We start from the raw sequence: 11,627 nt of genomic DNA, 5'->3' as shown, positions 1-11,627 counted from the left end.
TCATTATTATTCAAGCTTGTAGTACGCGTTTCTATCACATTCATTTCGGCTTCCTCGATTACATCGAGAAGTCATGTTATGCTGTTATCAAAGAAGCGAACATTAGCAAGAAACATCAAGGATCGGTGTGCCAATATTTGGGCTGCCGGAATAACACGGTGAAAAGCAGCACAAGACAGTATTAGAGGTAAATCAAAAAATCTATTTCTAAGAAGTTTCACTAAAACGTGGCTTCGTCATGTTTTCTTTGCTGGAGTCCGAGTGCCGATTGTAGCAATGGCCGCAATTACCGTTTCTGCTCCAATCATTTATGAGATTTTTACGAGGATTTTATGCTCATCAAAGGATACCAAAGCCTTTTTTAAGGTTTTAGATTCGCCTTATTTGCGAACGTTCATGCTGCTTGTTGGTACTTGAAGAATCATTAAAATAGTCAAGACCATTGAACGAAAAAAATTATCCATCATTGATCAAACATTTTATACAAAGTTCATTGTCATAATTAGTTGTTTAGGATATTTCATGAATTTTAGATTTCATCATTCGCTGTTGTTACGATTTATTTGTAGGTTATAATCCGTGCAGTAAATTGTTGATGAGAAACAGGAGCTATGGAGGGTGAATCAAGACGTAAGGGTCCCAGAAGTCCTAGTGCAGATTCTGAGGACTCGTCACATAGAAGAAGATCTCGTAAATACGACAGATCACCATCCCCTAGAAGATCGAGATATCGAAGATCACGGTCCAGAGATAGAAGATCTAGATCAAGCTCGAGAGACAGGAGAAGAAAAGAATCGAGAAGCAGTCAACAATGGAAGGACCAAGCATCAGCATCTCAGTCTCAAAGTTCAGCAGCTAATGCTCCTGCACCTACTGGTTACGTACCTGCTGTTCATAATCAGTATCAGGTATTGATCCGTCGTATATTCTTTTGAAGAGCTTATCATGATATTTCTCAGTACAGCTGGTTATTTGATTCTTGATATATTATTCAGGCTCCACCACCACCCAATACAAGTCAACCTCCACCTCCAATTGCAGCATATAACCAGGGCTACAACAACTACAGCTATAATTATACTCAGGGATATGATTACAGCTATCAGCAACCTACTGGTTATCGGAGTGTAAGTGAAATAGCTTTCTTATTTATTCTAGTAGGTTGCATCGAATGAAAAGGGACGTCTACAATTACACTGTCGTGATATATAATATACGTTTGCGGCAAATATAGATAGGTATAATGTTCATCGCAGAAAGTTCAGTGCACGTATACATTAAGAATGAAATGATAATTCGTACAAGATCGTCCTTTTTCGCTCGGTAGTTGACCTTTTTCACTACATGCAGTTATAATATGACTACGATAAGCAACCAATTACATTGCGTATAACATTCCGCCGAATACGATTTGCGTTCGGTGGTTGTTGCTTAGCTGATACAGCTTCTTTCTCGTTACTTTTCACTACAATATCGCGAAATTCGCAGTAAGTATGACATTCGCGTTATTTATTTTATTGGCGTCGACAATGGAAATTGATAAAATTGACCAGACATATCAACTTGAAGATTCTTCATATATTATCCAATATCCTGATTTGAATATGGACTTGCAAAGGTAAGGGTTTACAAGAACTCCCACCGGGGACTTGAAAATTAGGGATGTTATTACTTTCATAGGATTATCCACCACCGAATTGGCAAGGGAATCAAGTACCCTATAACAGCCAACAACCTCCACCACCTCCAACCTTGACATCGCAACAGGAAACATCTAGACCAGTGGAATCTAGTACTCAAGGATTGACAGCATCAATAACGAGGCCAGAAGATGCCAAGAAAGAAGGTATGTTATGTAATGATCTAACATAAATTTGTTCTCAATGCAGTTTTTTATTAACACATTCAAGTTCTTCCCATTTTCAATATCTTACGTTTTCTAGTTTCGTTTTATTTATATTATTTTCACCATGGATGCTACATTTACAGCTGTTCGTTTTTTCTTATAATCTCTGACTTATGATTCTAACTGTGCGTATTATTCTTCCTATACGTAATCCTGAAAATCCCTTAAACTTGAACGCCTAACAGCAATCGCAGCGGAAGTCAAGCAGCAGAAAGCGACTCTGGCTAAGCAGCGCGAAGAGTACATCAGGAAGTCGACGACGCTCCAGCGGGAGTTGGAAATACTACGGCAGCAGTGTAACGAGATTGAGAAAGAAGGTGGACGGGAAAATACACGTATTGTCAAGGAGAATCAAAAACTGCAGGTAATAATATCATATTTATAACAACAAAAATTGATCATCGACCTAGTAGATATAGAATGTCCCATAGAGATACGTTAATAGTATTTCCAAAAAAGATAAATCCTATAATTCTCTGTTTCAGATCGAGATACAAAATAAAATGAAGTCAATACACAACGTGATCGATATGCTAACTGGCATTATAGGAGACAAAGCGACGGTCGATGAGCTCAAGAGCAAATTTAAATTAGAAACAACCACCAAGCGTTCGAGAAGTCCTAAGGAAGATTTTCCAACAGGAAAGTCTGAATCTCCCGACAGATCATCGGGTTCCGATTCCGACAAAGACTCAAAGGCCGATAGAGAACGGGAGAAAAAGTCTCCGGAGGACGCAAAACCCATGTACAATTTCGTACACTATGATCCGGAAATGCACTGGTGTAAGGTCTGCGACATCTTTCCTAAAACGGCTAAGGAATACTTGAATCATCTCCACAGCAACGAGCACAAAGAGGCTTGCTCGGTGAGTTACGAAAAATATATGACGTATTTCATATAATTAATAACCTCATAATCTTTTGTTGATAAAATTATTTTAAAATACTTTACATTACCATATACAATGAGATCTTGGACAACGTAATATCTCATATATCTTTGTGCTACGTGTACTCTAAAACCGAAATATTTAAGATTATTCTTACTGATCCCGTATTCCCCGTAACAGGATCGCAAGATCGTTGATATGCCTTGGCACGAGCGGAATGGCGAGGGTGCTGAAAAGGAAGTGCCCTATTACCCAGGACTGCCAATGAAAAGAACACCCATTAAAGGTACGGTCATTTTTCAATGGGTCTTTACTAATAGAGTACAATTCCGTAGCTTGTGCACAGACACTGTGGTGTCCGGTATGTATTGAAGAGAGAGAGACCCACGGCTAATCCGGTTGCGGGAAATTTTGCCTGCTGCAACCTTCGATTGTTATTATTTCTCATTCTTATAAAATCGAGGCAGCTACGTAATTGAACAAGAAAGTGGCACGTCGGATACAATCGCGAAAAAAAGTCTCACCAAACGAAGTCAGTCGGGAAACAATGAGAAATATCGCGAATGCCACGATGCCGATTTGCAAACGTTGCGCTGTTGCCGGCAAATTTTCCAGCAATTTTTTACAAGCCGTTCTGCGCGTACAGACACATCGGATTCGCGACGGGACGGGATGGGCACGGAGTCCGAATAATATTTCAGGCCTCCCAACTTGATGCGATCAAAACAAAGCAATCTTTGAAACAATCTTTTATTGTATGACCAAGTGTTACCATTGTATCCATCTACGTAATTTCGTATCACCGCTATCGTACAGCTACATTTAGGTCGACGGCAACAAGAAGATTCCAATTATAAAGGCGACCACCACGTTGCTCCGTTTTGCGAGCAACGCAATGCCAGCGACATCTTGACCATACAATAAGTATACCAACACTCGACAGTAGTGTATATTTTTATATAGCTTACTTTGTAGCCACGAAATTATTATGTTAGAAGATTTACGAAGATTATCACAGAAGAATTGATACAACGGTCGAGCCAATTAGAGTTCGATTTTTAAAACAATTGATTGACATCATCCACGCAACCGGATTCAAATACAAAGTACTATGATCAGAGTGCAGATTGGTTCTACGAACGTACCGTTCGTACAATATGCCATGATTGTCTGGTGGTCGTTATCTCATCTCGTGTAAATTGATGAGATCAAAATTGTTTTGTGAAGAGCGGATACGCCGAGAAAAGTGAAGTGAAGAAAATAACGTGACTATTAGGCAAATATTGTATACTTATGAAAAATAATTATAGACTTGTGTCACGTATAGAAGGATAAGTGCAATGTTATTAATGTGAATAATTGTAAATACTGTACGACGAATAAAGATCGCTCATTATTTACCCATCTCCCAGTATTACGTCCCTTTTCAGGACTCTTCGCGGGAGGTACTATGAGAATGACTATAAGCGTCAGCCATTATCGAATCAAACGACCCTTAACGAAATATCTTTATGTTTTCAGTGACTTGAGTGTGTCGCGGCAGAGCATAAGGTCATTCTTTATGAACTTACATTTGCTTAAATTCTTCAAAGCCTGGGTAATCTTGATCGTGGACGTTTTGGGTTATAGGTTTGCAATTCTTCAGCGCTGCTACGGCCTGGTACTGCAAGCTGTGCGACTCGTGGATCGGTGATCTTCACTGTGCCAGCCTACACCTGAAGTCAAAACGGCATTCTGAGAATTTTTCTGTAAGCCTAAAACTTTGACGTCGCAGAGATCTCTGTTATTTTTCGTTCTCACGTCTGCTTTGTGTCGTAGCGATTTGTGGAACAAAATCCTCACTGGGAAACGGACTGGATGGCTGACAGGGAGAAAGCCTTTTCCGAGGAGAAGAACAAGCAGATGCAGATGGAGCTGCAAAAGCAAAAGGACGATGAACCTCCGCCAAAGTCGAAGAAGTCGAAGAAGAATAAGAAGAAGTCGAAGAAGAATAAAAAGCGCAGGAACAGAAGCAGTGCCAGCGACACCAGCAGCGACTCTGACAATTCCGATACGGATTCTGATCAGGATATGTCAAGAAGCATTCGCGTGGCTATGAGGAACAAGATGAAAGCATCTACTCAAGCGATACTGAACGAGGAGATAGATTATCACGGAATAAAGTTGAAAGGTCATTGGGCCCAGGTCGCTCAGCAGATAAAGCAGACACCGCCAGAGGTGCAACGGGAACAGGATGATAGACAACTGTTGAACTCGATCAGGGACAAGCTAAAGGCCAAACAAGAGGAGGAAATGAAGTCAATGGGAACACGTCGGCAGAGTCAAGAGAAACCAGTACCGGAGGAAGAGGAGGAAGAAGAAGAGGAACCGTGCCATAATTCCTTTTCGAAGAAACCAGAAGGTCTGGAAGCTTGGGGACCCAAGGAACCTCCCAAGCCGTTCTGGATAAAGAAGGAGGAAGAGAAACCACAGCCTCCACCGGCTAGTAAACCCATTGAATTACCGAAGCCTGAAGAAATGCCTAAGCCCCATATGGGATTTTGGACCAAGCAACAGGTAAATATGAGCGTAAAACCTCCTGAGAACAAAGCAGCTGACAAGGAAGAGGAGAGGGATACGAGGGAGAGATACAAGGAGGAACGCGAGCGTAAGTACGACCGTCGCGAGGATAAATATGAACGGTACGAAAGATACGACAGACGACGTGGGCGTGATCGTGACCGCGACCGTGACCGTGACCGTGATAGGGATAGGGAATATTACGATGATCGTAGAAAACGGGATCCCAACGAATCGCCACGTCGTGAGAGGAATTGGAGGGACAGTCCAAAAAGGAATTACGAAAGGTATCCTAAGGATAGGAGGGACGAAAATAATTCATCTAATGACGAATCAAAATTTGAGAAAAAGGCAAACGAATCGGCCTCGAAATTAAAGAAATCTGGAACCCAATCGAAGAAGCCTCCGCCTCAAGTATCCAAAGGAAAGCTACCGTTCATTGGCAGATTGCCGCTGTTTAAGAAGAAGTCCGATGATCCTAAGCTACCGGAAAAGGATATTGCGCCGTTGCCATATCAACAAAGTAAATTCGAGGACACCCCGAAAGTGCCTAATGAAATAATTAATCCACCTGGCGTAGTGCACATCACCAAACTAGCAACACCAGTGAATTTAAACAACGGAGGCCAGGGTCTCGTTATAAAAGCTCAACCAATGAAAATCCTAGTGGCTCCGCCGCCTCCAATACTAAATGAAACAAAGCCACCGCAACCTGTGCCACAGGTTGTGGATATGGAGATAGATGATCATTTAGAGGATGTGATCATAGAGGAGCCAATAATAGAACAACAGAAACAACAGTCTCCAACAGTAGCCAAACTACCTGTACCAACACATCCTCTACCGCCACTTAATCGTCCACCACCTTTTCTACAAACTCAGCAGCAACCTCCACCAGCGACTACGCCCAAGCCACAATTTACTCCAACTCGACCACCTCCGTTCATCACAAATCCTCCGCCAACATTCGTACAGACTCCACCACGTTTTCCTACTCATCAACCAGCAGGACTTCCTGCGCAAGGACTCACTGGCTTTGATCCAACTCAGCCACCGCCAGTTCATCCAGTAGCTGCAGCCTTTGTACCGGCAATGACGAATCCGCCACCTCCATTGCCTTCAGTCGAGTCAACAGTACCGGATATATCCGAGATACCTGAACCCGTGGAGAAGCGGCCTGATCCTAGCATACCACTTCCTGACGACCTACAGGAAGCACTGAATATCATTTTCCCTAAAGAAGAGGCTGAAGTGAAACAATCACTACAACCTGATAGCGGTATAATGTATGCTTCAATGTATAGTATGTTAGGCTGCGTAGGATATGGACCAGAGTATATGGATCAGCCACCGCCTGAGATAACGCAGAACGATGCGGAACCGGATGCCCAACCTGGACCAGATGATTTGAGGATGCTGGGTATTGACGAGGGTGACACTATTTTGTAAAGACACTGTAATTATTCAATGCGATGTGCTTTTCATATCGCGTGATGGGCCCTTACAGGTCTATAATATTCCAATGTCTGGCTCGCGCTCCTTTTAAAAAATTGCATTGTATGATCTTTCACTTAAGAACATCATTTCCTGTAAGTTTTACGGGAATCAAGGAATTTTGATGACTCGTGGAAATTTCATTAATGACATCGTCTTTCCTCGTACTTGGGATAAGAGTTACGTCACGTATAATAAATTCATTATTTTGTCAGAACATTGTTCAGTACAGGATCAATTTTTATTGTGTGAACACTTTAGAGGTACTGTAGAAAAAGAGTTTATTTAAAATTCAGGATCGATAACCTGTAAGCTTTGAATTGGGTGGTACGTTTTTTCTCATTTTAAATAGGTCAATGAATTATCGCCGGGCGAAATAAATGTTGACATACGTGCTTCGTCAATTTTTTGTGTTTACATTTATCACAAATTTACTTCCATTATGAGATTCACGTAATCAGCATTTAAGTCTTGGAAATCCACTCGAAAAGTCAGCCCGCATTTTACGTGTTACTTTACACGGGAGTACTATGTTTATAACACTACCATTTATCCGTAATTCTTTTTCTTTCCTCTTTTTTAACTCACTACTTTAGTACAGCAATTTAACTTAGTTCTTGTTACCTAGAATTAGCACATTTGTATCGACTTAATTTTCCTAATGCTCGATGTCGTTGATTAATAATGAGGTCCACTCGATTGGATATTCCGTGAGCGAATAAATATTAATTATAATGAACTTTACTGCTTCAGTTTTTATTGTTAAGTTGTAATATCCGTTAAGGATAGGACACAGACATAAAAATGATAAATAAAATATTATACATAGACACTTCAAAGACTTCACGCACGAACATTTCTTATTGAATATCCCGTGTAGCCTTTCTTCTGTCGTATCATATATAATATAATATTAAGCATTTGGATATCTTGTTTTAGAGATCATACAATAATTCCATACAAATATCGTGTTGAACATGTAAAAGTACTTAAGAGTTTATTCAAATCTTTGAATGCACTCAACAATGATATTATTACATACCGTCTATACCTATAACAAATAAATGCATGCTCAGAAAGTCAAGGCCATTTAGGATAAATGTAAAAGTACACGGATATAACGTAAATCCTAATTAGTCGATTATTTAGTATCAATTATTTGATCGTCTTTATATTAACGTATGCTTCATACGTTTCTCATGAAATTTCAAAGTACAACAATCTTGCAAAAAGACTATCTATCAGGAATGTAAGAGGATATATTTAGAGATAGATCACAATTTCTCGTTATACATGGCCGGCATATATGTCTCACTACTAATGGAATTGTCTATAGAGCAGTAAGAAAAAAAGAGATGCACAACGCCGTGATTTTATGCTAAACTTAATTAAAGTTTTGAATTCAATGCTCTATTGTTTGACATTTAAAATATTATACGCTTAGTTTATTTCTTGATAAAAAGCTGGAATGATAATTGTAATCTAGATGGAATGAAGTTCCATGGGTAACATTTTTTTTCAAATCTGAGGAACGAGTCCTGCACTTGATATATTGTCTCCTCCACCAGCAGTTTGACTGGCTTGCGTGCATACTAAAACTGGTGCTACGCATACTTCAACAGCTACATTATTCTCGTCAACTTTTAATATTTCGTCCCAACAGGAAACTGGGTTTTCTAGATTCAATGGAATTCTTTTACCGGATTTTAATGACGTTGAAAAACTGTCGTCCATTATTAACGTTGCTTTTTGCAAGTCGACCTGTAAGGAGAATTTTGATAGAATTTTTTTGTCAGTAATTTGAACTGTAATGTGTTTGGTACTTACATCGTTCGATCCACAGACGTGTCTATTGGCTGTCAACGATGCTTTGGCAGCTGCTGACATTGTATTTTTCCAGGATGAACTCTTTACATTTAGAATTGCTTGATATGCTAAAGTGTGAACGTGAATCCTAGTCAATTCGCGTGAATTTTCTATAGATTTTCCATTTCGTCTTATTAGTTTGAATATTGTTCTCATTTGGTCAAGCACTGTGGCTACTCGTGGATTAGAGTCTGCGACTAGAGAAATGTTTCCATAATACATGGCATTATATAAATTGGCTACTTCTTGTTCGTTCATTCCTAAACTATCAGCAAATGGTATCACTAGCTCAGTAAGCTCCAACAATAAATTTTCTTCTGCGAATGAGGCCATTTCGAAATGAATTTTAGTAGTCTTTGGCTGACTAATCATTTGATCTTTTACTTTTAATAAACGAAGCCTGCGAACTCCTGTAAAGATATTTGTTGTCAGCATTCAAAATATTTCAATGTACATTATTAGGTACCTTCAGGGAATGGATAGTTGTCCATCATTTGCAATCCACTGACAACAAGTAAATCAGGCTTATATTCTGGTAGAATTTTATCAAATTCCTCCAGTGAGCTGATTGTAGGGTTATTTGCATCATTATGAATTATATATCTAAAATTAAAAAGAACATTCACTTTAGTATAATTATTAATCTATATCCTTCTTGCTTCCTCCTCGACAAAACATCTACCAATTACCTATTTGCTCTAGCACTAGTGTAAGGCCCCCAAACCTCTCCACGTTTATATTCCAAGATTAAATGTATATCGTCTCTTTTAACTTCACCACCAATTACTTTAATACTTTCAGGAATCATTTGCTTCAGATCTGGTGTCATTTTGGCTGCTAGGACAACATTGCAGCCCTCCTTAGCAAATCGGAATGCCATAACAGCTGCATTGCCACCAATTGTCGAATAAGATGATGTAAAGGAACGCGCCTTTGCCACCAGCTTATCAAATAAAGCTCCATTTGGCATATATCGTCTACAACATAAATTCAATGTCAATTACAAAATCTATATCAGCATTCTCTCCATGCTTACTCTGCAGCAGCTCCATGTCGAAAGTAATATGCAAAACTTTTCAATAATTCAGTGTCAGTCCTGATTTCATCAAAGTGTTCTGGTTTTCCCACTTTACTCGAGTATCGCAACAAATGTTTTGCATCGATAAAAACATCGGTACAAATTCCATAGCCGACAGCGACCTTTGGCTTAATCGAATTTTCATGATTACTACTCTCAACCTTCTGCAAACCCTCTAAAACGGCAGCCAATCTCTTCTGTAAAGGATTCTCCGAATTTCTATAATAAATGCCAACAAGCACCACAAGCACTGTCAATAATGTACCATATTTAAAGCCTCTGTATTCCATTTCCGATACAGATATGGCACCTCTAACTTTTATTCCAACCTAGGTTAGCTAACAGGGGCAGTCAGACGGCCGCACACTGCCACGTTTTGACACATGCGACCGAGCCGCATCCGTCAGCTGATAATTTACTACATTCAGAAAAAATTTAATAAGAACGAAAGTACCTAGATGGAATTTCAAATTTCTAGTGAACCGTAAATTCCCCAAGATAACCGGCTTCAATGTTTAAATGACGATGCATGTATTTCATTCATATGCGCATTAAATTTAATCAAATAATTAGTACCTTTGATATTTGCGTCAAAGGAGAATAAAACTGTGATAAAGAAAAGGAAAAATTTTCATAGAAAGTGAAACTCTTATCGTTAGAGAATCATCCGAAAGTGATTCTTGAAGAAGTAGTAATTTTTTATATGTATTGAATTCTTATCTTCGACTGCGTATGATTCCTGTTTATCTTTTCAGACTTTACTTTCAGCAGTTATTATTCATCCTTTAATGATATACCTATCGCTGATTTCCTTTTGACGAGGTCATAAGGCCTCGATTAAGTTTCCGTCTAATTGATAGCTCTTTAAGCATGTGTGACCCCATTTTTAATGATTATCATTCAGTGAATATGAACATTGTATTATAATGATCCCGAAATTATCATACCATGACGTAGGCAGTTGAACATTGATCACGGTATTTTTACTCTTTGAGAATCCTGATTTTTATGTAATTTTCATTGCCAATGCCAAATAAACCTTTGCGATTGACGAATAGCTGGATAACCCGGGAGAAGAAGTCGGAAAAAATCACTTGCACTGAAATATTAAATATTCTAAACATTGAATAAAGCTTTCCAAATTTTACTAAATATTATTGAATCTTGACGTACTTTTGAACTTTATTAAAAATATAAAATTGAGGCTAAATGAAAATCTTGCAAAATATCGGAGTAGATAAAAATTCAATTGAAATTGTAAAATGTCGAAAATAACGCTCAAATTGAAATATTAATAAATTGAGTGTTTGGAATATTAAAATAATTATTTTAATCAATATAGTTCGATACTAACACTTAGAAATTTGAAATCCTGACCAAGAATATTTCAAAGTATTACTGGAAGTTGACGAAAATTGTGTGCGCGCAGTACTCGACGAATTTTGAAGCCGGGAAGTGGGGGGAGCGCCAAAGGCAGCGTCCGAACTCGGAACGCTCATTTTTACTCGAGCCGGTCTCCTATTCTGGTCTCTTGGAAGCACCCCTCCTAACCATTTCCAACTTTCCTTATTTCTTTATCTTTTATTCTCTACTTTTTTACTTATCTTTTTCCTTACCACTTCTCCATTTTTCTGCCTTTATTCCTTACTTTTCTACTTCTTGACTGAATATGCTCGATCCAACCAAAGGAACAGGCCAAGTAAGACAATTACAATGGAAAGTGAGAGGGAACAGAGTGTAGCATGAAGACAGAAAGGAAGATAGAAATAAAGGCTGGGTATTATTTCTGTTTTCTTCAATCAGGTCACGCTGCGACCCCGAACATACTGAAAGA

General features: G+C 39.0%; 2 protein-coding genes across 2 annotated transcripts; one reads left to right on the top strand and one right to left on the bottom strand.

Annotated features, from left to right (window-relative positions):
• Positions 1-6: 6 nt before the first annotated feature.
• On the top strand, positions 7-7,688 carry LOC107264327 (zinc finger matrin-type protein CG9776). Its single transcript, XM_015732474.2, has 9 exons — positions 7-187; positions 570-908; positions 996-1,127; positions 1,681-1,846; positions 2,092-2,270; positions 2,392-2,772; positions 2,977-3,082; positions 4,426-4,544; positions 4,615-7,688. Exons 2-9 carry the CDS (start codon positions 612-614, stop codon positions 6,802-6,804), a joined length of 3,570 nt encoding a protein of 1,189 aa, XP_015587960.1. The 5' UTR covers positions 7-187; positions 570-611; the 3' UTR covers positions 6,805-7,688.
• Positions 7,585-10,188, bottom strand: LOC107264328 (ADP-dependent glucokinase). The gene is made up of 5 exons (XM_015732475.2): positions 9,752-10,188; positions 9,405-9,692; positions 9,182-9,318; positions 8,677-9,125; positions 7,585-8,610 (listed from the first exon to the last, which is right to left on the bottom strand). The coding sequence occupies exons 1-5, from the start codon at positions 10,081-10,083 to the stop codon at positions 8,368-8,370; spliced, it is 1,449 nt and encodes a 482-aa protein (XP_015587961.1). The 5' UTR covers positions 10,084-10,188; the 3' UTR covers positions 7,585-8,367.
• Positions 10,189-11,627: the final 1,439 nt, after the last annotated feature.

This window comes from Cephus cinctus, unplaced genomic scaffold (assembly GCF_000341935.2).
Source record: "Cephus cinctus unplaced genomic scaffold, Ccin1 Ccin1_scaffold0168, whole genome shotgun sequence".
In the NCBI taxonomy this organism is placed as follows: domain Eukaryota; kingdom Metazoa; phylum Arthropoda; class Insecta; order Hymenoptera; family Cephidae; genus Cephus; species Cephus cinctus.
Note: the sequence above shows the minus strand (reverse complement) of the source record. Positions and strands in the feature narration are given on the sequence as shown.

Excerpts from the sequence above, each read along its gene's own strand:
- LOC107264327 (XM_015732474.2), top strand. The coding sequence starts at position 612 with ATGGAGGGTGAATCAAGACGTAAGGGTCCCAGAAGTCCTAGTGCAGAT. Across the intron at positions 909-995 it reads CTGTTCATAATCAGTATCAG|GCTCCACCACCACCCAATAC; the intron begins GTATTGATCCGT and ends TATATTATTCAG. Across the intron at positions 2,773-2,976 it reads AGCACAAAGAGGCTTGCTCG|GATCGCAAGATCGTTGATAT; the intron begins GTGAGTTACGAA and ends TCCCCGTAACAG.
- LOC107264328 (XM_015732475.2), bottom strand. The coding sequence starts at position 10,083 with ATGGAATACAGAGGCTTTAAATATGGTACATTATTGACAGTGCTTGTG. Across the intron at positions 9,693-9,751 it reads CGACATGGAGCTGCTGCAGA|ACGATATATGCCAAATGGAG; the intron begins GTAAGCATGGAG and ends TTTATGTTGTAG. Across the intron at positions 9,126-9,181 it reads CAACTATCCATTCCCTGAAG|GAGTTCGCAGGCTTCGTTTA; the intron begins GTACCTAATAAT and ends ATATCTTTACAG.